General features: G+C 45.4%; 3 protein-coding genes and 1 long non-coding RNA gene across 7 annotated transcripts in view; all 4 read right to left on the bottom strand.

Annotated features, from left to right (window-relative positions):
- LOC310670196 (zinc finger protein RFP-like) overlaps positions 1 to 8,133 on the bottom strand; it is a 127,038-nt gene extending 118,905 nt beyond the window's left edge. Inside the window, exon 1 of one of the 2 annotated variants that reach the window (XM_083425052.1) lies at positions 7,333 to 8,133. In XM_083425052.1, coding sequence (XP_083281178.1) covers positions 7,333 to 7,929 — 597 coding nt within the window. In that variant the 5' untranslated portion in view covers positions 7,930 to 8,133. The remainder of the gene's footprint in view (positions 1 to 7,332) is intronic. The other variant, XM_083425053.1, reaches the window with a different exon arrangement.
- Positions 472 to 24,893, bottom strand: part of LOC310670286 (uncharacterized protein) — a 30,540-nt gene continuing 6,118 nt past the window's right edge. Inside the window, exons 1-3 of one of the 2 annotated variants that reach the window (XM_083425380.1) lie at positions 4,636 to 4,675; positions 3,619 to 3,735; positions 472 to 3,360 (exon numbers count right to left, since the gene is read on the bottom strand). In XM_083425380.1, coding sequence (XP_083281506.1) covers positions 1,646 to 3,360; positions 3,619 to 3,735; positions 4,636 to 4,669 — 1,866 coding nt within the window. In that variant the 5' untranslated portion in view covers positions 4,670 to 4,675 and the 3' untranslated portion in view covers positions 472 to 1,645. Of the gene's footprint in view, positions 3,361 to 3,618; positions 3,736 to 4,635; positions 4,676 to 24,893 lie in introns of those variants that run through there. The other variant, XM_083425379.1, reaches the window with a different exon arrangement.
- On the bottom strand, positions 11,757 to 24,068 carry LOC310671096. Of its 2 annotated transcripts, none has more exons than XR_014507776.1 (4): positions 23,985 to 24,068; positions 15,117 to 15,233; positions 14,730 to 14,858; positions 11,757 to 12,600 (listed from the first exon to the last, which is right to left on the bottom strand). It is a non-coding gene; the product is annotated as an uncharacterized lncRNA (long non-coding RNA). The 2 variants fall into 2 exon arrangements; XR_014507777.1 differs by lacking the exon at positions 23,985 to 24,068 and adding an exon at positions 16,137 to 16,221.
- On the bottom strand, positions 21,332 to 23,316 carry LOC310670606 (uncharacterized protein). Its single transcript, XM_083426187.1, has 2 exons — positions 23,297 to 23,316; positions 21,332 to 23,035 (listed from the first exon to the last, which is right to left on the bottom strand). Exon 2 carries the CDS (start codon positions 22,863 to 22,865, stop codon positions 21,444 to 21,446), a length of 1,422 nt encoding a protein of 473 aa, XP_083282313.1. The 5' UTR covers positions 22,866 to 23,035; positions 23,297 to 23,316; the 3' UTR covers positions 21,332 to 21,443.

Genomic DNA, 24,893 nt, shown 5'->3' with positions numbered 1-24,893 from the left:
ATCAGCAAAATGGAAAATGTACATTTGTTTATGATGCTTTGAAATTCAAACTTCAACGTGCTTAGTATGTTAGTAGTCTTACTCTTTAGTTTTTTCTTCCCTTCCTTTAATTTATTGTTTTGTTTTTTTACTTATCTTGCATAAAGTGAGATTGTAAAAGGCTGAATTCACTGAGAGTGTTTTTCTGACTTGGGAGTTTTTTGTATGCACTACTTTGATTTTCAATAAATGAATTTTTTTTAAGGGGGGAGGAAGTAGGATTTTTCACATTCCAAGGATTTTTGGGAGGCTTTTTGTCTTCCATGATAAAAAAATGTTATGTTTCAGAGGGGAGGAATGAAGGGAATATTTTGCTCATGGCTTAAAACATTTTTGAATTTTCCATCTCAATGTAGTCTTTCGTGGCGAAGAAGGAACAGGAAGAAGTTTTTATTAATTTAAGCAAAGAGAAGGCAAATAAGCAGTCTTAACTTTTTTTAAAAAAAAAAACCTTTACTGGATGTTGAAAAAGTACAAAATTATACGTGCACTAAACATGGTGAGAAGTAAATAAGAGAGAGAAAAAAAGAAACAGAAACTGTGTAAGAGGGGGAAATAAAGGGGGGAAGAGGTGGAAAAACCCCAAACTGTATATTTTACAAGGTTGTTATTGTACTTCACCAGACCTTAACCTATTACAATATTTGTAAAAACGGATCCAAAATGTCATTGAACTTGTCCATGGCAAGTCTGCATTTATATGCAAGTCGTTTATATGTTGCGAGTTTGTAGAAGTCTCCAATCCGTTCGTAGAAGGGAGCCGCATTTTTATTTTTCCAATTCATCAGTATCAGTCCTTTTGCTGCGGTCAGGGCACGGAAAGTCCACTCATATAGTCCTTTTGTAAGGTTCCATGTGCTGGGTATATAATTCAAAAGGATATTTTGCTCAGTAAATGCAAGGTTCTTCCGCACAGTTCTGTTGATAGTTTCAGTTATGGGACAATGAAAAAACTCATGTTTTAGAGAAGCATTATCCCTAGTGCATCTCCAACAATTAGATTACCTGAGATAGCCCTTTTTAAAACAAAGGTAATGGGGTCCAGTATATTCTACATATTATTCTAGCAGGCTAACATCTATGTTCCACGCTCACTAAGGAGCGACACTTAAGATACAAGATCAGAAGGATATTATGGAGATAACTGCAAAAGCAAAGTTACCATTACATTGAGATCAGGAGACACCGCTGTCTGAAATTATCTGGCAATACACATACTCAAAGTACATTTGTGGTTTCTCACCTGTGTGGACTCCCTGATGCAGCCCCAGCCTGCCCCTTCCAGGCAAAACATTTCCCGCACTCGAAACATTAATGGGTTTCCCTTTTTAGTGGATTCTCTGGTGCCTTTGAAGGTCCAAATGAGGAGCAAATCATTTCCCACACTCCTGACACTTGCATTGAATTTCCTTTGTGGAGTCACCCATGTTGAGAAAAGATTCATTTCTTTACAAAGCAGATTCCACACTCCTAATGTCTGTCCGTTCTCCTTTTGGGATGGACACTCCGGAGTGCCACGAGGGCTGACCACCGATCAAAATATTCCCCACACTCCCAACATTTATATGCTCTTTATTCCACATGGAGTCTTTGAAGGTTTCCACCTTCAACATTTTCCCCACTCTACCCATTGGTAAGGCCTCTCTCCTGTGTGGACTTTCTGGTGTTTGTGAAGATGTTGTGACCGAGAAAAACATTTCCCACACTCCAGGCACCTGTAAGGTTTCTCTCCTGTGTGGATCCTCTGGTGGATCACAAGGCGTGACTTCTGAGGAAATGATTTCTCACACTCCAAGCATTTATAGGGTTTCTCTCCTGTGTGGGTTCTCTGATGGATCACAAGGCGTGACTTCTGAGGAAATGATTTCTCACACTCCAAGCATTTATAGGGTTTCTCTCCTGTGTGGGTTCTCTGATGGGACACAAGGGAGTCTCTCCTTGAAAAACATTTCCCACACTCCAAGCATTTGTGGGGTTTCTCTCCTGTGTGGATCTTCTGGTGGCCCCTAAGGCTTTGTGCTAAAGTAAATGACATTCCACAGTCTAAACATTTATATGGCTTTTCTCCTGTGTGGACTCTTTTATGAGCAATAAGATGTGATGAAGTGGAAAAACATTTCCCACACTCTCCACATTCATATGGTCTCACTCCTGTGTGGATACTCTGGTGTATATGAAGGTGTGATTTGTGGGCAAAACATTTTTCACACTCCATGCATTTGTAGGGTTTCTGCCCAGTGTGGATTTTTTCGTGCCCCTTGAGGTGTTGTTTCTGGGAAAAGCATTTTCCACACTCCATGCATTTGTAGGGTTTCTCTCCCGTATGGATTCTCTGGTGGATTGCAAGGTGTGATGGTACAAGAAAACTTTTCCCACACTCCGCACATTTATGAGGCCTCTCCCCGGTGTGCACAGTCTGATGCCTCAGAAGTTCAGCTTTCTCATGAAAACATTTCCCACACTCTCTACATTCATAGGGTTTCTCTCCTGTGTGGATTCTCTGGTGTCGCCTGAGACTTCGTTTTGTGGGGAAACATTTTCCACACTCCAGACACTTATGGGGCCTTTCTCCTGTGTGGGTTTTCTGATGGATTACAAGACCAGAACGGCAAGTAAACTTTCTTCCGCATTCAAAGCATTTATACCGTTTCTCCCCTGTGTGAACCAACCGATGCCTCCAAAGATGTGCATTTTGAGGAAAACATTTCCCACACTCCCAGCATTCATAGGGCTTCTCTCCTGTGTGGAGCCTCTGATGGGCCACAAGGACTGACTTGTGAGCAAATGATTTCCCACACTCTGGGCATTTATAGGGTTTTTCTCCAGTGTGGGTTCGCTGATGGCTAACAAGTTCTGACCTAACAGAAAAGCATAACCCACACTCTCTACATTCATAGGGCTTCTCTCCTGTGTGGATTTTACGGGGTCCATGAAGCTGAGATCTCTTGGAGAACCGGATCCTACTCTCGCCATATTTGCGGGGTTTCTCTCCTGTGTGGCCTCTTTCATGTTTCACAAAATCTGAGAGTTGGGAAAAACCTTCCCCACACTCCAAGCAGCGATATGACTTATCTCCTGCTGCATGGACGTTCCGGTGGATCAGAACGATGGGCTGATGAGCAAGAACCTTCCTGAACTCCAAAGACATAGGGGTTTCCGAATGGCTCACAAGCTCTGAACTCTGACCAAAACATTCCCCGCTCTCAGAGCTTTCCTGGATCTTCTCCCCTGTGTGGATTCTCTGGTGTCTAGCAAGAGCCAATCCGACGTCAAAGAATCGGCCACACTCTGGGCAGAAGTGTTTCCTCCTCCAGTTTCCTGCTGAGAGAGTGAAGAAAGTGGAATCAGGGTTTGAAGATGGCAGAGAAGTAGCTTCAGAATCCAACCTGAGATGGTTGGATCAGATGATACGTGAGAGACGGAGGTTGTTCCACTTATCCCCCCAACACTCACCGCATAATGTATAACCAGTGGAAGAGGTTTCTTAAAATGATGTAACAGAGAACATTTTTCTTGCCCGTTGTCAGCAAGGGAGGGGAAACTCTGAACGGACTCTGCATCCCACCCAGACCGCCTCACCTGAGCTGGTGTCCAAAATGGCAGCTCCTGTTCCGTTTGAGATCTGATATTGTGGTGTCCTGGGCTCTTCCGCTTTCTCTGCGCTGGGGACGAGGCTCGTCTTGGAAAGCGGCAGTGCTACGCAGGTAAGAAGTGAGAAGAAGGAAGAAGAAGGAAGTCGAGGAGAAAGAAGAAGTGAGGAAGCATTCGGCCTTATGGTCCAAACTATCCCCAACAACCGCTCATCTCAAACATTTATGGGGAAGGAGAACCCATAACTAAACAGTACCTTGGGTTAGGGGTCTGGGTGTTTGTGTGGGGCAAGGTGGTCCTTCGCTCTGTGCCAGAAGGTGGACGGCTGAAGATGTCTGCAGGGTGGGGGGTGGGGACTGCACTGCCAGGGACCCCAGGGAAGGAACATGGTTGGGGCTTCCCGACTGTGGCTGTGATGCTGATGGGAGTCCCTCAAACATAAAACCTTCCTGATACGGGACTGCATTCAAACGTCTTCTAAAGGTGATATAGTTGGGCAGCTTCCAGCACATATTAAAACATAATAAAATGTCCAAAATTAAACACTTCCTGATACAGGGCTCCTAAAGGTTATATAGTTATTTATTTCCTTGATATATGAAGGGAGGGTGTTTCACAGGGAGAACGCCACCACAAAGAAGGACCTCTGCCTGGTTCCCTATCGCTTCACTTCTCATGTTGAGGGAATTGGCAGAAGCCCCTCAGAACTGGACCTCAGTGTCCCGGCTAAATGATGGGGTGTAGATGCTCCTTAGGTATCTGGGGCCCAGGCCATTTGGGGCTTGTTGTGGGGATTAAATGGGGGGGGGGGAGACCCGTGTGCCCCACATTGCGTTCCTTGGAGGGGGGAAAGTTGGGATCAAAATGGATGGCATTAAGAATAAAGTCCATTTGCAGCTCTTGCGCAACAAACCTGCTCCCCACCCACCCCTCCACCCCAAAAGAAGAGTGACAAGAAAATGTCCCGGAAGGACTGCTTCAGATTCGAGGAAGGAGGCTCCTTACCCAGAGAGGCCACATCCCCCTCATTCTCCAGCATGGCCTCCCTTGCCTGAGGCTCTTTGGCCCACGTCCAGCAGGGAGGGCCCTTTCGACCCTGGAGAAATAAACAGACATATTCCCAATGGTTAGCGGTCTCTGTAATGACAAAACGCCCTCAGCAAAAACTGCAGCACCTCAGGAACGCCTTTGGTGGCAAACGCAGAGTGGGAATCTCGGTCTTCCCCATAGATCCTTCCAACTACATTCTATTATTATTATTATTATTGATATTCTTGTGTTAACAAAAAAGTGCATAAGTTGTCTTTTCAAATCATCAAAGTCCTTTCTTTGGATCCTTTATATTCAATGTTTAATGCTCTATACTGGACTTTTGCCACTAATGTCGTGACACATTAGTGTGTCGGCTGCAGTGTGTAGGTGTGGCGTTTAAACACTCCCCATGTTACTCCCGGCACTGGAAAAGGGTTAGTTTAACCTCCTGTTTCCTAGGGAAACCGAATCACTGTGTCACAAATTCTGCATGTCTAAAAAATGTATCACCAACATGAAAAGTTTGGAAAGCTCTCCTCCTTGCAGTATAAGTTTTTTTTGGGGGGGAGAGAAGTGGGGAGAGAAGGGGGATAGTAGACTTTCATTCTTTTACACAGTGGATGTGCAAGGTTTTTGTTTCAGCGTCACGTGGGTAGGTTCTTTTTCTATTCATTTATTAGTTTTCATTGGCATTGACAAACCTGAGATAAAAAATAGCGTGTGTGTGTTTTTACATATTTGTAAAAAAAATAATCTAAAAAACTTTGGAGTTTTTTTTTAAAAAGCCCAGGTTTCAGAGTGTTCTGTGTTTTACTTTTTGCAACCCTAAAGTCGGGTGCCCCAGCCTACGGCTGTTTTCTGGGGTTGACTGCTGTGAACAAATTAGAGTTAATAATAATAAAAATGGAAAAGGACCCCTGGATGGTTAAGTCCAGAATGGATATAAGTAACATTGCGGCTTTGTAAGGGAATAGAAAAACACCATGGCAGGGTGGATGGGAAGTCAACGGATATGAGAGAGTAGTTACAACTGTATTTTAAAAGAATATGCAATATTTGAAAATTAAATAATTCAAAAAAATATTAAAAAGCGATTGGAGAGCAGCCTTAGCTCATTTGGCAGAGCAAATACCCCCAAGTCCAATTCGTGATCTATCTAAGAGAGGCTGGGAAAAGACCCCCGTCTAATACCAAGAAGCACTGCTAGTCCAGAGTGGCAATGTGGTGTAGTGGTTCGAGTTCTGTGCTCGGGGTTCAAATCCCCACCTGGCCATGAAGCCCACTGGGTGATCTTGGGCCGGCCACCGTCTCTCAGTCTGGCCTCCCTCACAGGGTTGTTGTGGGGAAGAAATGGAGAGATGGGGAAACATGCAAACTGCCTTGAGTTCTTCGCAGGATCGGTGGGGTATGAATGCAAGGAAGTAAAATACACACAACCCATGGGATACATTCCAGCCACACAGAAACCAGAGGTCTATTTACATGCACACACAACTCCAGCCAAGCAGGTCAGAGGAATGATCGATGGCATATTCTAGCCAGGCAAAAGCACCCGACTTATCATAGAATCATAGAGTTGGAAGAGACCACAAGGGCCATCGAGTCCAACCCCCTGCCAAGCAGGAAAAACCATCAGAGCACTCCTGACATATGGTTGTCAAGCCTCTGCTTAAAGACCTCCAAAGAAGGAGACTCCACCACACTCCATGGCAGCAAATTCCACTGTCGAATAGCTCTTCCTGTCAGGAAGTTCTTCCTAATGTTTAGGTGGAATCTTCTTTCTTGTAGTTTGGATCCATTGCTCCGTGTCCGCTTCTCTGGAGCAGCAGAAAACAACCTTTCTCCCTCCTCTATGTGACATCCTTTTATATATTTGAACATGGCTATCATATCACCCCTTAACCTCCTCTTCTCCAGGCTAAACATGCCCAGCTCCCTTAGCCGTTCCTCATAAGGCATCGTTTCCAGGCCTTTGACCATTTTGGTTGCCCTCCTCTGGACACGTTCCAGTTTGTCAGTGTCCTTCTTGAACTGTGGTGCCCAGAACTGGACACAGTACTCCAGGTGAGGTCTGACCAGAGCAGAATACAGTGGCACTATTACTTCCCTTGATCTAGATGCTATACTCCTATTGATGCAGCCCAGAATTGCATTGGCTTTTTTAGCTGCCGCGTCACACTGTTGGCTCATGTCAAGTTTGTGGTCAACCAAGACTCCTAGATCCTTTTCACATGTACTGCTCTCAAGTCAGGTGTCACCCATCTTGTATTTGTGCCTCACATTTTTTTTGCCCAAGTGCAAAACTTTACATTTCTCCCTGTTAAAATTCATCTTGTTTGTTTTGGCCCAGTTCTCTAATCTGTCAAGGTCGTTTTGAAGTGTGATCCTGTCCTCTGGGGTGTTAGCCACCCCTCCCAGTTTGGTGTCATCTGCAAATTTGATCAGGATGCCCTTGAGTCCATCATCCAAGTCGTTGATAAAGATGTTGAATAAGACCGGGCCCAAGACAGAACCCTGTGGCACCCCACTAGTCACTCTTCTCCAGGATGAAGAGGAACCATTGATGAGCACCCTTTGGGTCCGGTCAGTCAGCCAGTTACAAATCCACTGAGTGGTAGCATAATCAAGACCGCATTTTACCAGCTTCTTTACAAGAATATCATGGGGCACCTTGTCAAATGCCTTGCTGAAATCAAGGTAGGCTACATCCACTGTGTTCCCTTCGTCTACCAGGCTTGTAATTCTGTCAAAAAACGAGATCAGGTTAGTCTGACATGACTTATTTTTCAGAAATCCATGCTGACTATTGGTGATCACAGCATTCCTTTCTAGGTGCTCACAGACTGTTTGCTTAATGATCTGCTCCAGAATCTTCCCTGGTATTGATGTCAGACTGACTGGGCGGTAATTATTTGGGTCCTCTCTTTCCCCCTTTTTGAAAATAGGGACAACATTTGCCCTCCTCCAGTCTGCCGGGACTTCGCCTGTTCTCCAGGAATTCTCAAAGATGACTGCCAGTGGTTCTGAGATCACATCTGCTAGTTCTTTTAATACTCTTGGATGCAGTTCATCTGGCCCTGGAGACTTGAATACATCTAAACTAGCCAAGTATTCTTGTACTATCTCCTTAGTTAATCTGGGCTGTGTTTCCTCTGCTGAATCATTTGCTCCAAATTCTTCAGGTCGGGCATTGTTTTCTTTATCGGAGAAGACTGAGGCAAAGAAGGCATTGAGGAGTTCAGCCCTTTCTGTGTCCCCTGTTTGCATTTCACCATCTTCTCCTCTGAGTGACCCCACTGTTTCTTTGTTCTTCCTTTTGCTACGAACATACCCATAAAAGCCTTTTTTGTTGCTTTTAACCTCTCTAGCAAGCCTGAGTTCATTCTGTGCTTTAGCTTTTCTGACTTTGTGTCTACACGTGCTGGCTATTTGTTTGAATTCCTCTTTGGTGGTTTCCCCCCTTTTCCATTTTTTGTACACATCCTTTTTTAATCTTAACTCTGTTAAAAGTTCTTTAGATAGCCACCCTGGCTTTTTTAGGCACCTTCCATGTTTCCGTCTCATTGGTATTGCCTGAAGTTGTGCTTTTACTATCTCCCTCTTAACAAACTCCCAGCCATCATGAACTCCTATTCCTTTTAGTATTACTGTCCATGGGATCTCACCCAGCACTTCCCTAAGTTTTATGAAGTCGGCTTTCTTAAAGTCAAGAAATTGAGTCCTAGTATGCTTGGCTGCTCCTTTCCGCTGTATAGTAAACTTTAGAAGAGCATGATCACTCGCGCCTAATGATCCTTCCACTTCTACCCCACTAACCAGGTCATCAACATTGGTTAGGACCAGAACTAAAATGGCTGTTCCTCTTGTTGCTTCTCCCACTTTCTGGACAATGAAGTTATCTGCAAGGCCAGTGAGGAATCTGTTTGACCTTATGCTCTTGGCTGAGTTTGACATCCAACAAATATCCGGGTAATTGAAGTCCCCCATTACTACTACCTCCCTTCCTTTTGCATGCTTGGCCATCTGTTCCAGGAAGGCATCATCTATGTCCTCTGTTTGGCTTGGGGATCTATAGTAAACTCCCACAATGAGGTCACTGTTATTCTTCTCTCCCTTAATTTTGACCCAAATGCTCTCACTTTGGCTTTGAGGTTAGGGCTGAAGCACCCTAGGGAGATGGGGCTGGTATGCGGGGGGGGGGGGGGATTAGGAGTCCAGCTAGACCCCCCATTTGGCCCCAGGATCTGAGGTTTCCACACACCCCACCCCCAAGATATACAGGACATTTGGGAACACTTTAAAATATTCAGGGGGACACTCCAATTGCAACCTTTTTTCATTTTTAAAAAAGGGGTGGTAAGGTTATCTGATTTTTCTTAATGTCCAGTTTTTTAAATTCAAAATATGCACAATCTACCACCAAGCTTTCATTTCATTTCATTTTTTGTCAGCTATTTTTATAGGCTCTATACAAATTAATACCATTTTGCTTAAGTTGTTTCCTGCACTCTATTCTTGGTGCGTATTTATCATCTACTATTACTGCGTTTCATATTCATATTTATCTCTGGTTACCATTGCATTTTGCAAAATTTTACAGTTTACCATTTCATTTCAAAGCTTTCAAAGAGAAATAAACAAGAGTTCCCTTCTTCGGCTTCCGAGAATCCCCCCTCCCTCCTCTTTCACCCCGATGCAACGTGCAAACTTAGCTGTGCAATGGGAAAAGCCAAAAATGGCTTATTTCTCCCGCCGCCCTTTCCTGCCCCGCCCCCTCACCGGCATTCACGTGTTGCAGGGTTCTGACGGAATAAACAAGAGTTCCCTTCTTCTCCTCTCGAGAATCTCCCCTTCACCCAGATGCAACGTGCAAACTTAGCTGTGCAATGGGAAAAGCCAAAAATGGCTTATTTCTCCCGCCGCCCTTTCCTGCACCGCCCCCTCACCGGCATTCACGTGTTGCAGGGTTCAGACGGTGCCCTCTCACCCGTGGAGAGCTGCTTCCGAAGGGCGCCTCTGCCAGCAAAGACTCCTTCCTGCTCCCACCTTCAGCCTCCCTTGCAAAACCTCTTTGCACCCCAGAGATCGCGATGGCCGGACACCTCCTGCGAAAGCCCCACACAAATGGGGGCTGGCCAGAGGAAACAGGCACCTCTTGAGACGTCCCGCCCCTTCGCTTCTTCCCTTTTCCCAGACGCAAAGGATTCTGGGATTTGTAGTCTGTTCCTCTGTGAGGGAAAAAAGTGCCTTTCGGCTCTGGGGAAGGGTCTCATTTATTTTTCCTTTTTATTTACTCACCTACTGGCACACCTCTCTGTACCGCCTAACACGTCGCAGCGGTGCCAGGCAAAAAGAATGAGAAGATGAAACCAACTGGCACGTCAACGTGGTTGGATTCTAGAGTTGGAAGGGACCCGAGGGTCATCCAGTCCAACCCCCGGCAACGCAGCGCTCTTTTACCTCACGTGGGACTCGAACCCGTGACCCTAAGATTAAGAGTCCCCATCTAAACCAAAAGTACTGATCAGGGAGCGACCTGTGACTGCTGGCGGCCTCTCCAGCTGCCCCACCTCACAGGGTTGTTGTGGAAGCGGAGAGCACCAGAGGCCGCCATGAGCCCCTTGGAGAAAAGGCGGGAGAGGCGAGATGGAGCCGGGCTGGTGCAGGGGGGTCCTGCCTTCCGGCTAAGGCTCACCCAAGACAGTTCTGGGAGCGGGGATAGAAAGAAGAGCATTTGGGCCTCTGCAATCCCCTCTCAGTAGGCAAGAGAGCAGGAGGCGAAAGAGGGAGATGCTGGGCAGCCTCGCTCACTTCCAGTGTGAAACTGCCTTAAGCCCCATCAAGGCTGTCAGGAGGAGAATTTGGCCCTTTTCAAAACCAAGAATTTATTGTTTTATTTGTTTCCTGAAAGTTGTCCTCCAGTGGAGCATTCAAGAAACTAACCTCAAAGCAGAATGGTAAAAATATCAGTAAAAGGAATACTATCAGCAAAATGGAAAATGTACATTTGTTTATGATGCTTTGAAATTCAAACTTCAACGTACTTAGTATGTTAGTAGTCTTACTCAACAGTTTTTTCTTTCCTCCCTTTAATTTATTGTTTTCTTTTTTTTTACTTATCTTGCATAAAGTGAGATTGCATTAGGCTGAATTCACTGAGTGTGTTTTTCTGACTTGGAGTTTTTTGTATGCCATACAGTGGTACCTCAGGTTAAGTACTTAATTCGTTCCAGAGGTCCGTTCTTAATCTGAAACTGTTCTTAAGCTGAAGAACCACTTTAGCTAATGGGGCCTCCTGCTGCTGCCGTGCCGCCAGAGCCCGATTTCTGTTCTCATCCTGAAGCAAAGTTCTTAACCTGAAGCACTATTTCTGGGTTAGCAGAGTCAGTAACCTGAAGCGTATGTAACCTGAGGTACCACTGTACTTTGATTTTCAATAAATGAAATTTTTTTAAGGGGGGAGGAAGTAGGATTATTCACATTCCAAAGATTTCTGGGAGGCTTTTTTGTCCTGCATGTTTCAGAGATGAGGAGTGAAGGGACTATTTTGTTCATGGCTTAAAACATTTTTGAATTCTCCACCTCAATGTACTCTTTGGTGTCGAAGAAGGAACAGGAAGAAGCTCTTATTAATTTAAGCAAAGAGAAGGCAAATACAGTGGTGCCCCGCAAGACAAATGCCTCGCAAGACAGAAAACCCGCAAGACGAAAGGGTTTTCCGTTTTCAGAGGCGCTTCGCAAGACGAATTTCCCTATGGGCTTGCTTCGCAAGACGAAAATTGACGAAAATTTTTGAGTTTTTTTTCCGCTCCCCAACCCCTTTTTCTGAAGCGCTAAGCTGCTAAGAGCCTTTTAGCAGCTAAACCGCTAATCCCTTAAGCCTTAAAAAGCCGTTAATAGCCCTTAAACTGTCAATAGCGCTAATAGCGCTAATCCGCTAATGGGCTTGCTTCGCAAGACGAAAAAACGCAAGACGAAAAGACTGGTGGAACGGATTCTTTTCGTCTTGCGAGGCACCACTGTAATCAGTCTAACATATTTTTTTAAAAAAAAAGTTAACTGAAAGCTGAAAAAGTACAAAATTATTCGTGAGATGTAAATAAGAGAAAAAGAGAAACAGAAACCGTGTAAGAGGGGGGAAATAAAGGGGGGGGGGAGTGGAAACCCCAAACTGTATATTTTACAAGGTTTTTATTGTACTTCACCAGACCTTAACCTATTACAGTAGTTGTAAAAATGGATCCAAAATGCCATTGAACTTGTCCATGGCAAGTCTGCATTTATATGCAAGTTGTTTATATGTTGCGAGTTTGTAGAAGTCTCCAATCCGTTCGTAGAAGGGAGCCGCATTTTTATTTTTCCAATTCATCAGTATCAGTCCTTTTGCTGCGGTCAGGGCATGGAGAGTCCACTCGTATAGTCCTTTTGTAAGGTTGCATGTGCTGGGTATATAATTCAAGAGGATATTTTGCTCAGTAAATGTAAGGTTCTTCCATACAGTTCTGTTGATAGTTTCAGTTATAGGACCATGAAAAAACTTATGTTTTAGAGAAGCATTATCCCTAGTGCATCTCCAACAGTTAGATACCTGAGATAGCCCTTTTTAAAACAAAGGTAATGGGGTCCAGAATATTCTAAATATTATTCTAGCAGGCTAACATCTATGTTCCACGCTCACTAATGAGCGACACTTAAGATACAAGATCAGAAGGATATTATGGAGATAACTGCAAAAGCGAATTTCAAGGTTCATCTCATTTGGTGCAAAGACCCCGGGAGCAGGAAATCCTTCCCTTCCCTCAATAGGGCCAACACTGATGTTCTCCGGCAGAATTCGAACGAGGGACTCAGAGAGCTGCTGCCGCTGAGCCCTTATATAGAGGCTTTTAAACATGATCCAATAGCAGGAGGGCTCTTTGAGTTCTGTTGCCATTCTCCCTCATCTCTGCGGTGGGCACAGAGCAAAGTTACTCTCTCTTTTCCTAGCGGTGAGCCAAAGTCTATATTTGATTGCCAGTTCCATGGCTTGGTCAAGATAGGCCTGTCCGCTAGTTGACGCCTTATCAGGCCAGCTGTCTAGACCTCTGGTTGATGCCATGTTCTCATTATATAGAAATATATAGAAATACTTTATCGTCACTGTAACACTTGTTTTCATTGAGATTAAACACCCCCCCCCCCAATCTCTCAGTACTTGTTACATATATTATACAGATAAATTCATGGGGAAGCCCTCGTTATGTGTATAGATAGATTTAAAAGGATTTAAAGCTACCATTACATCGAGATCAGGAGACACCACCTTCTAAAAATATCCGGCATTACACATACTCAGAGCGTTGGTGTGGTTTCTCTCCTGTGTGGACTCCCTGAGGCAGCACCAGCCTAGCCCTTCCAGACCAAATATTTCCCGCACTCGAAACATTAATGGGTTTCCCTTTTTAGTGGATTCTCTGGTGCCTTTGAAGGTCCAAATGAGCAGCAAATCATTTCCCACACTCCAGACACTTGCATTGTATTTCCTTTGTGGAGTCTCCAGTGTTGATAAAAGATTCATTTCTTTACAAAGCATTCCCCGCACTCCCAAAATTTATATGCTTTCTATTCCATATGGAGTCTCTGGTGTTTTCTAAGATTCCCACTCTGTGAAAACCATTTCCCACACTCTACACATTGGTAAGGCCTCTCTCCTGTGTGGACTTTCTGGTGTTTGCGAACATGTGATGACAGAGAAAAACATTTCCCACACTCCATGCATTTGTAGGGTTTCCCTCCTGTGTGGGTTCTCTGATGTTTCACAAGGTTGTCTTTCCTTGAAAAACATTTCCCGCACTCCAAACATTTGTGGGGTTTCTCTCCTGTGTGGATCCTCTGGTGCCCCCTAAGGCTTTGTGCTAAAGTAAATGACATTCCACAGTCTAAACATTTATATGGCTTTTCTCCTGTGTGGACTCTCTTATGAGAAATAAGATGTGATGAAGTGGAAAAACATTTCCCACACTCTCCACATTCATATGGTCTCACTCCTGTGTGGATTCTCTGGTGTACATGAAGGTGTGATTTGTTGGCAAAACACTTTCCACACTCCATGCATTTGTAGGGTTTCTCCCCAGTGTGGATTTTTTCGTGCCGCTTGAGGTGTTGTTTCTGGGAAAAGCATTTTTCACACTCCATGCATTTGTAGGGTTTCTCTCCCGTATGGATTCTCTGGTGGATTGCAAGGTGTGATGGTACAAGAAAACATTTCCCACACTCCGCACATTTATGAGGCCTCTCCCCGGTGTGCACAGTCTGATGGCTCAGAAGTTCAGCTTTCTCATGAAAACATTTCCCACACTCTCTACATTCATAGGGTTTCTCTCCTGTGTGGATTCTCTGGTGTCGCCTGAGACTTCCTTTTGTGGGGAAACATTTTCCACACTCCAGACACTTATGGGGCCTTTCTCCTGTGTGGGTTTTCTGATGGATTACAAGACCAGAACGGCAAGTAAACTTTCTTCCGCATTCAAAGCATTTATACCGTTTCTCCCCTGTGTGAACCAACCGATGGCTCCAAAGATGTGCGTTTTGAGGAAAACATTTCCCACACTCCCAGCATTCATAGGGCTTCTCTCCTGTGTGGAGCCTCTGATGGGCCACAAGGACTGACTTGTGAGCAAATGATTTCCCACACTCTGGGCATTTGTAGGGTTTTTGTCCAGTGTGGGTTCGCTGATGGGTAACAAGTTCTGACCTAACAGAAAAGCATAACCCACACTCTCTACATTCATAGGGTTTCTCTCCTGTGTGGACTTTATGGGGTCCATGAAGCTGTGATCTCTTGGCGAACCGGATTCTACTCTCGCCATATTTGCGGGGTTTCTCTCCCGTGTGGCCTCTTTCATGTTTCACAAAACCTGAGAGTTGGGGAAAACCTTCCCCACACTCCAAGCAGCGATATGACTTATCTCCTCCTGCATGGACGTTCCGATGGATCAGAACGATGGGCTGATGAGCAAGAACCTTCCTGAAGTCCAAAGACATAGGGGTTTCCAAAGGGCTCACAAGCTCTGAACTCTGACCAAAACATTCCCCGCTCTCAGAGCTTTCCTGGATCTTCTCCCCTGTGTGGATTCTCTGGTGTCTGGCAAGAGCCATTCCAAAAGCAAAGCATTGGCCACTCTTTGGACCAAAGTGTTTCCTCCTTGAGCTTCCTGCTGAGAGAGTGAAGAAAGTGGAATCAGGGTTTGAAGATGGCAGAGAAGTAGCTTCAGAATCTAGACTTAGATGGTTGGATCAGATGATACGTGAGAGACGGAGGTTGTACCACTTCTCCCCCCAACACCCACCGCATAATGTATAACCAGTGGAAGAGCTTTTTTAACATGAAGTAACAGAGAACATTTTTCTTGCCATTTCTTCGCAAAGAAGGAGAAACTCTGAACGGACTCTGCATCCCACCCAGACCGCCTCACCTGAGCTGGTGTCCAAAATGGCAGCTCCTGTTCCGTTTGAGATCTGATATTGTGGCGTCCTGGGCTCTTCCGCTTTCTCTGCGCTGGGGACGAGGCCCGTCTTGGAAAGCGGCAGTGCTACGCAGGAAAGAAGTGAGAAGAAGGAAGAAGAAGGAAGACGAGGAGAAAGAAGAAGTGAGGAAGCATTCGGCCTTATGGTCCAAACTATCCCCAACAACCATTCATCTCAAACATTTATGGGGAAGGAGAACCCATAACTAAACAGTACCTTGGGTTAGGGGGCTGGGTGTTAGTGTGGGGCAAAGTGGTCCTTCGCTCTGTGCCAGAAGGTGGACGGAGGACGGCTGAAGATGTCTGCAGGGTGGGGGGTGGGGACTGCACTGCCAGGGACCCCAGGGAAGGAACATGGTTGGGGCTTCCCGACTGTGGCTGTGATGCTGATGGGAGTCCCTCAAACATAAAACCTTCCTAATACGGGACTGCATTCAAACGTCTTCTAAAGGTGTTATAGTTGGGCAGCTTCCAGCACATATTAAAACATAATAAAATGTCCAAAATTAAACACTTCCTGATACAGGGCTCCTAAAGGTTATATAGTTATTTATTTCCTTGATATATGAAGGGAGGGTGTTTACCAGGGCGGGCGCCACTGCAAAGAAGGACCTCTGCCTGGTTCCCTATCGCTTCACTTCTCATGTTGAGGGAATTGGCAGAAGCCCCTCAGAACTGGACCTCAGTGTCCCGGCTAAATGATGGGGTGTAGATGCTCCTTAGGTATCTGGGGCCCAGGCCATTTGGGGCTTGTTGTGGGGATTAAATGGGGGGGGGACCTGTGTGCCCCACATTGCGCTTCTTGGAGGGGGGAAAGTTGGGATCAAAATGGATGGCATTAAGAATAAAGTCCATTTGCAGCTCTTGCGCAACAAACCTGCTCCCCACCCACCCCTCCACCCCAAAAGAAGAGTGACAAGAAAATGTCCCGGAAGGACTGCTTCAGATTCGAGGAAGGAGGCTCCTTACCCAGAGAGGCCACGTCCCCCTCATTCTCCAGCATGGCCTCCCTTGCCTGAGGCTCTTTGGCCCACGTCCAGCAGGGAGGGCCCTTTCAACCCTGGAGAAATAAACAGACATATTCCCAACGGTTAGCGGTCTCTGTAATGACAAAACGCCCTCAGCAAAAACTGCAGCACCTCAGGAACGCCTTTGGTGGCAAACGCAGAGTGGGAATCTCGGTCTTCCCCATAGATGCTTCCAACTACATTCTATTATTATTATTATTATTATTATTATTATTATTATAGATATTCTTGGGTTACCAAAAAAGTGCACAAGTTGTCTCAGTTTTCAAATCATAAAAGTCCTTTCTTTGGATCCTTTATATTCAATGTTTAATGCTCTATACTGGACTTTTGCCACTAATGTCGCGACACATTAGTGTGTCAGCTGCAGTGTGTAGGTGTGGCGTTTAAACACTCCCCATGTTACTCCCGGTGCTGGAAAAGGGTTAGTTTAACCTCCTGTTTCCTAGGGAAACCGAATCACTGCGTCAGAAATTCTGCATGTCTAAAAAATGTATCACCAACATGAAAAGTTTGGAAAGCTCTCCTCCTTGCAGTATAAGTTTTTTTGGGGGGGAGAGAGAAGTGGGGAGAGAAGGGGGATAGTAGACTTTCATTCTTTTACACAGTGGATGTGCAAGGTTTTTGTTTCAGCGTCACGTGGGTAGGTTCTTTTTCTATTCATTTATTAGTTTTCATTGGCATTGACAAACCTGAGATAAAAAATAGCGTGTGTGTGTTTTTACATATTTGTAAAAAAAATAATCTAAAAAACTTCTGAGTTTCTTTTTTAAAAAGCCCAGGTTTCAGAGTGTTCTGTGTTTTACTTTTTGCAACCCTAAAGTCGGGTGCCCCAGCCTACGGCTGTTTTCTGGGGTTGACTGCTGTGAACAAATTAGAGTTAATAATAATAAAAATGGAAAAGGACCCCTGGATGGTTAAGTCCAGAATGGATATAAGTAACATTGCAGCTTTGTAAGGGAATAGAAAAACACCATGGCAGGGTGGATGGGAAGTCAACGGATATGAGAGAGTAGTTACAACTGTATTTTAAAAGAATATGCAATATTTGAAAATTAAATAATTCAAAAAAATATAAAAAAGCGATTGGAGAGCAGCCTTAGCTCATTTGGCAGAGCAAATACCCCCAAGTCCAATTCGTGATCTATCTAAGAGAGGCTGGGAAAAGACCCCCGTCTAATACCAAGAAGCACTGCTAGTCCAGAGTGGCAATGTGGTGTAGTGGTTCGAGTTCTGTGCTCGGGGTTCAAATCCCCACCTGGCCATGAAGCCCACTGGGTGATCTTGGGCCGGCCACCGTCTCTCAGTCTGGCCTCCCTCACAGGGTTGTTGTGGGGAAGAAATGGAGAGATGGGGAAACATGCAAACTGCCTTGAGTTCTTCGCAGGATCGGTGGGGTATGAATGCAAGGAAGTAAAATACACACAACCCATGGGATACATTCCAGCCGCACAGAAACCAGAGGTCTATTTACATGCACACACAACTCCAGCCAAGCAGGTCAGAGGAATAATCGATGGCATATTCTAGCCAGGCAAAAGAACCCAACTTAGAGCAGGGCTGAAGCACCCTAGGGAGATGGGGCTGGCATGCGGGGGGGGGGGGGAATGAGGAGTCCAGCTAGACCCCCGTTTGGCCCCAGGATCTGAGGTTTCCACCCCCCCACCCCCAAGATATACAGGACATTTCAGAACACTTTAAAATATTAGGGGGACACTCCAATTGCAACCTTTTTTCATTTTTTAAAAAGGGGTGGTAAGGTTATCTGATTTTTCTTAATGTCCAGTTTTTTTAATTCAAAATATGCACAATCTACCACCAAGCTTTCATTTCATTTCATTTTTTGTCAGCTATTTTTATAGGCTTTATACAAATTAATACCATTTTGCTTAAGTGGTTTCCTGCACTCCATTCTTGGTGCGTATTTATCATCTACTATTACTGCGTTTCATATTCATATTTATCTCTGCTTACCATTGCATTTTGCAAAATTTTACAGTTTACCATTTCATTTCAAAGCTTTCAAAGAGGAATAAACAAGAGTTTCCTTCTTCTCCTCTCGAGAATCCCCCTTCCTCCTCTTTCACCCCGATGCAACGTGCAAACTTAGCTGTGCAATGGGAAAAGCCAAAAATGGCTTATTTCTCCCGCCGCCCTTTACCGCCCCGCCCCCTCACCGGCATTCACGTGTTGCAGAGTTCAGACGGTGCCCTCTCACCCGTGGAGAGCTGCTTCCGAAGGGCCCTTCTGCCAGCAAAGACTCCTTCCTGCTCCCACCTTCAGCCTCCCCTGCAAAACCTCTTTGGACCCCAGAGATCTCGATGGCCGGACGCCTCCTGCGAAAGCCCCACACAAATGGGGGCTGGCCAGAGGAAACAGGCACCTCTTGAGACGTCCTGCCCCTTCGCTTCTTCCAGACGCAAAGGATTCTGGGATTTGTAGTCTGTTCCTCTCTGAGGGAAAAAAGTGCCTTTCGGCTCTGGGGAAGGGTGCTCATTTATTTTTATTTTTCCTTTTTATTTACTCACTTACTGGCACACCTCTCTGTACTGCCTAACACGCCCGGCAAAAAGAATGAGAAGATGAAACCAACTTGCACGTCAACGTGGTTGGATTCTGGACTTGGAAGGGACCCCGAGGGTCATCCAGTCCAACCCCCGGCAACGCAGCAATCTTTTACCTCACGTGGGACTCGAACCCGTGACCCTAAGATTAAGAGTCCCCATCTAAACCAAAAGTACTGGTCAGGGAGCGACCTGTGGCTGCTGGCGGCCTCTCCAGCTGCCCCACCTCACAGGGTTGTGATGGTAGCTGTGGAAGCGGAGAGCACCAGAGGCCGCCATGAGCCCCTTGGAGAAAAGGCGGGAGAGGAGAGATGGAGCTGGGCTGGTGCAGGGGGGTCCTGCCTTCCGGCTAAGGCTCACCCAAGACAGTTCTGGGAGCGGGGAGAGAAAGAAGAGCATTTGGGCCTCTGCAATCCCCTCTCAGTTCGCAAGAGGCGAAAGAGGGAGATGCTGGGCAGCCTCGCTCACTTCCAGTGTGAAACTGCCTTAAGGCCCATCAAGGTTGTCAGGAGGAGAATTTGGCCCTTTTCAAAACCGAGATCTTATTATTTTATTTGTTTCCTGAAAGTTGTCCTCCACTGGACCATTCAAGAAACAAACCTCAAAGCAGAATGGTAAAAATATCAGTAAAAGGAATACCATCAGCAAAATGGAAAATGTACATTTATGATGCTTTGAAATTCAAACTTCAACGTGCCTAGTATGTTAGTAGTCTTAGTCTTTAGTTTTTTCTTCCCTTCCTTTAATTTATTGTTTTCTCTTTTTTTACTTATCTTGCATAAAGTGAGATTGCATTAGGCTGAATTCACTGAGTGTTTTTCTGACTTGGAGTTTTTTGTATGCACTACTTTGATTTTCAATAAATGAAATTTTTTTAAGGGGGGAGGAAGTAGGATTTTTCACATTCCAAGGATTTTTGGGAGGCTTTTTCTCTTCCATGATAAAAAAATGTTATGTTTCAGAGGGGAGGAATGAAGGGAATATTTTGCTCATGGCTTAAAACATTTTTGAATTCTCCATCTCAATGTACTCTTTGGTGGCGAAGAAGGAACAGGAAGAAGTTTTTATTAATTTAAGCAAAGAGAAGGCAAATAAGCAGTTAACTTTTTTTAAAAAATAATCTTTACTGATTGTTGAAAAAGTACAAAATTATACGTGCACTAAACATGGTGAGAAGTAAATAAGAGAGAGAGAAAAAGAAACAGAAACTGTGTAAGAGGGGGAAATAAAGGGGGGGGGGGAGATGGAAACCCCAAACTGTATATTTTACAAGGTTGTTATTGTACTTCACCAGACCTTAACCTATTACAATATTTGTAAAAACGGATCCAAAATGTCATTGAACTTGTCCATGGCAAGTGTGCATTTATATGCAAGTTGTTTATGTGTTGCGAATTTGTAGAAGTCTCCAATCCGTTCGTAGAAGGGAGCCGCATTTTTATTTTTCCAATTCATCAGTATCAGTCCTTTTGCTGCGGTCAGGGCACGGAGAGTCCACTCCTGTAGTCCTTTTGTAAGGTTCCATGTGCTGGGTATATAATTCAAAAGGATATTTTACTCAGTAAATGTAAGGTTCTTCCATACAGTTCTGTTGATAGTTTCAGATATAAGACAATGAAAAAACTTATGTTTTAGAGAAGCATTATCCCTAGTGCATCTCCAACAGTTAGATACCTGAGATAGCTCAGTTTAAAACAAAGGTAATGGGGTCCAGTATATTCTAAATATTATTCTAGCAGGCTAACATCTATGTTCCACACTCACTAAGGAGCGACACTTAAGATACAAGATCAGAAGGATATTATGGAGATAACTGCAAAAGTGAAGTTCATGGTTCACCTCATTTGCTGCAGCCATCGGGAGCAGGAAATCCTTCCCTTCCCTCAATCGGACCAACGTTTATGTTCACCGGCAGAACTCGAACGAGGGACTCAGAGAGCTGCTGCCGCTGAGCCCTTATATAGAGGCTTTGAAACATGATCCAATAGCAGGAGGGCTCTTTAAGTTCTGTTGCCATTCTCCCTTATCTCTGCGGTGGGCACAGAGCAAAGTTACTCTCTCTTTTCCTACCGGGGAGCCCAAGTCTATATTTGATTGCCAGTTCCATGGCTTGGTCAAGATAGGCCTGTCCGCTAGTTGACGCCTTATCAGGCCAGTTGTCTAGACCTCTGGTTGATGCCATGTTCTCATTATAGAAATATATAGAAATACTTTATCGTCACTGTACCACTCGTTTTCATTGAGATTAAACAACCCCCCCCCCAATCTCTCAGTACTTGTTACATATATTATACATATAAATTCATGAGGAAGCCCTCGTTATATGTATAGATAGAGTTAAAAGGATTTAAAGCTACCATTACATCGGGATCAGGAGACACCACCTTCTAAAAATATCCGGCATTACACATACTCAAGAGCGTTGGTGTGGTTTCTCTCCTGTGTGGACTCCCTGAGGCAGCACCAGCCTAGCCCTTCCAGACCAAATATTTCCCGCACTCGAAACATTAATGGGTTTCCCTTTTTAGTGGATTCTCTGGTGCCTTTGAAGGTCCAAATGAGCAGCAAATCATTTCCCACACTCCAGACACTTGCATTGTATTTCCTTCGTGGAGTCTCCAGTGTTGATAAAAGATTCATTTCTTTACAAAGCATTCCCCGCACTCCCAACATTTATATGCTTTCTATTCCATATGGAGTCTCTGGTGTTTTCTAAGGTTCCCACTCTGTGAAAACCATTTCCCACACTCTACACATTGGTAAGGCCTCTCTCCTGTGTGGACTTTCTGGTGTTTGCGAACATGTGATGACAGAGAAAAACATTTCCCACACTCCATGCATTTGTAGGGTTTCCCTCCTGTGTGGGTTCTCTGATGTTTCACAAGGTTGTCTTTCCTTGAAAAACATTTCCCACACTCCAAACATTTGTGGGGTTTCTCTCCTGTGTGGATCCTCTGGTGCCCCCTAAGGCTTTGTGCTAAAGTAAATGACATTCCACAGTCTAAACATTTATATGGCTTTTCTCCTGTGTGGACTCTCTTATGAGAAATAAGATGTGATGAAGTGGAAAAACATTTCCCACACTCTCCACATTCATATGGTCTCACTCCTGTGTGGATTCTCTGGTGTACATGAAGGTGTGATTTGTGGGCAAAACATTTTTCACACTCCATGTATTTGTAGGGTTTCTCCCCAGTGTGGATTTTTTCGTGCCCTTTGAGGTGTTGTTTCTGGGAAAAGCATTTTCCACACTCCATGCATTTGTAGGGTTTCTCTCCCGTATGGATTCTCTGGTGGATTGCAAGGTGTGATGGTACAAGAAAACATTTCCCACACTCCGGACATTTATGAGGCCTCTCCCCGGTGTGCATAGTCTGATGGCTCAGAAGTTCACCTTTCTCATGAAAACATTTCCCACACTCTCTACATTCATAGGGTTTCTCTCCTGTGTGGATTCTCTGGTGTCGCCTGAGACTTCCTTTTGTGGGGAAACATTTTCCACACTCCAGACACTTATGGGGCCTTTCTCCTGTGTGGGTTTTCTGATGTCTTACAAGGCCGGAACGGCAAGTAAACTTTCTTCCGCATTCAAAGCATTTATACCGTTTCTCCCCTGTGTGAACCAACCGATGGCTCCAAAGCTGTGCGTTTTGATGAAAACATTTCCCACACTCCCAGCATTCATAGGGCTTCTCTCCTGTGTGGAGCCTCTGATGGGCCACAAGGACTGACTTGTGAGCAAATGAATTCCCACACTCTGGGCATTTGTAGGGTTTTTGTCCAGTGTGGGTTCGCTGATGGCTAACAAGTTTTGACCTAACAGAAAAGCATAACCCACACTCTCTACATTCATAGGGCTTCTCTCCTGTGTGGATTTTATGGGGTCCATGAAGCTGTGATCTCTTGGGGAACCCGATCCTACTCTCGCCATATTTGCGGGGTTTCTCTCCTGTGTGGCCTCTTTCATGTTTCACAAAATCTGAGAGTCGGGAAAAACCTTCCCCACACTCCAAGCAGCGATATGACTTATCTCCTCCTGCATGGACGTTCCGGTGGATCAGAACGATGGGCTGATGAGCAAGAATCTTCCTGAACTCCAAAGACATAGGGGTTTCCAAAGGGCTCACAAGCTCTGAACTCTGACCAAAACATTCCCCACTCTCAGAGCTTTCCTGGGTCTTCTCCCCTGTGTGGATTCTCTGGTGTCCGGCAAGAGCCAATCCAAAGGCAAAGCATTGGCCACTCTTTGGACCGAAGTGTTTCCTCCTTGAGCTTCCTGCTGAGAGAGTGAAGAAAGTGGAATCAGGGTTTGAAGATGGCAGAGAAGTAGCTTCAGAATCCAACCTGAGATGGCTGGATCAGATGATACGCGAGAGATGGAGGTTGTTCCACTTATCCCCCCAACACCCACCGCATAATGTATTACCAGTGGAAGAGCTTTTTTTAAATGAAGTAACAGAGAACATTTTTCTTGCCATTTCTTCGCAAAGAAGGAGAAACTCTCAATGGACTCTGCATCCCGCCCAAACTGCCTCACCTGAGCTGGTGTCCAAAATGGCAGCCAGGGGGCTGGGTGTTGGTGGGGGGCAAGGTGGTCCTTCACTCTGTGCCAGAAGGTGGACGGCTGAAGATGTCTGTAGGGTGGGGGGTGGGGACTGCACTGCCAGGGACCCCAGGGAAGGAACATGGTTGGGGCTTCCCAACTGTGGCTGTGATGCTGATGGGAGTCTCTCAAACATAAAACCTTCCTGATACAGGGCTGCATTCAAACGTCTTCTAAAGGTGATATAGTTGTTTCTTTCCTTGACATCTGGTGGGAGGGCGTTCCAAAGAGAGGGAGCCATTACCAAGAAGGCTGCCTTTGGCTGGTTCCCTGTAACTTCGCTTCTTGCTGTGAGGGAACCGGCAGAAGACCCTCGGAGGAGGTGGGCCCCAGTGTCCGGGCTGAACGATGGGGCTGGAGACGCTTCTTCAGGTATCCTGGGCCAAGGCTGTCGAGGGTTTGTTGTGGGGATTAAATGGGGGGGGGGAGAGACCCGTGTGCCCCACATTGCGCTCCTTGGAGGGGCAAAGGTGGGATCAAAATGCAAGGCATTTGGAATAAAGTACATTTGCAGCTCTTGCGCAACAAACCTGCTCCCCACCCACCCCTCCACCCCAAAAGAAGAGTGAGAAGAAAATGTCCCGGAAGGACTGCTTCAGATTTGAGGAAGGAGGCTCCTTACCCAGAGAGGCCACGTCCCCCTCATTCTCCAGCATGGCCCCCCTTGCTCTTCGGCCAACGTCCAGCAGGGAGGGCCCTTTTGACCCTGCAGAAATAAACAGCCCCGTAATCAAAGGTTGGCGGTCTCTGTAATGACAAAACGCCCTCAGCAAAAACTGCAGCACCTCAGGAACACCTTTGGTGGCAAGAGCAGAGTGGGAATCTCGGTCTTCCCCATAGATCCTTCCAACTTCTTTCTTTCTTTCTATCAAAAAAGTGCATAAATCGTCTCCGTTCTCAAATCATAAAAGTCTTATCTTCAGTTCTTTTATATTCAATGTGAGATTTTAATGCTCTGTACCAGAGCTTTCCAAACTGTGTGTCGCGACACATTAGTGTGTCGGCTGCAGTGTGTAGGTGTGTCGTTTAAACACTCCTCATGTTACTCCCGGGGCTGGAAAAGGGTTAGTTTAACCTCTGCTTTGCTAGGGAAACTGAATTACTGCATTGCAAAATGAGGCATGTCTAAAAAGTGTGTCACCAACATGAAAAGTTTGGAAAGCTCTGCTGCATGCAGTATAAAAATATGCACAATCTACCACCAAGCTTTCAAAGAGGAATGAATGAGTGAGTTTTCTTCTGCTCTTGAGAATCTCCCCTTCCTCCTCTTTCACCCCGATGCAACGTGCAAACTTACCTGTGCAATGGGGAAAGCCAAAATGGCTCATCTTTCCCGCCGCCCTTTTCTGCCCCGCCCCCTCACCGGCATTCACGTGTTGCAGAGTTCAGACGGTGCCCTCTCACCCGTGGAGAGCTGCTTCCGAAGGGCCCCTCTGCCAGCAAAGACTCCTTCCTGCTCCCACTTTCAGCCTCCCCTGCAAAACCTCTTTGCACCCCAGAGGTCGCGATGGCCGGACGCCTCCTGCGAAAG

Source organism: Podarcis tiliguerta (genome assembly GCF_965153285.1).
Source record: "Podarcis tiliguerta genome assembly, chromosome: 2".
Lineage (NCBI taxonomy): Eukaryota > Metazoa > Chordata > Lepidosauria > Squamata > Lacertidae > Podarcis > Podarcis tiliguerta.
This window is presented reverse-complemented; position numbering and strand designations above follow the sequence as displayed.

Coding starts and splice junctions, on each gene's coding strand:
- LOC310670606 (XM_083426187.1), bottom strand. CDS start 22,865: ATGTCTTTGGAGTTCAGGAAGATTCTTGCTCATCAGCCCATCGTTCTG.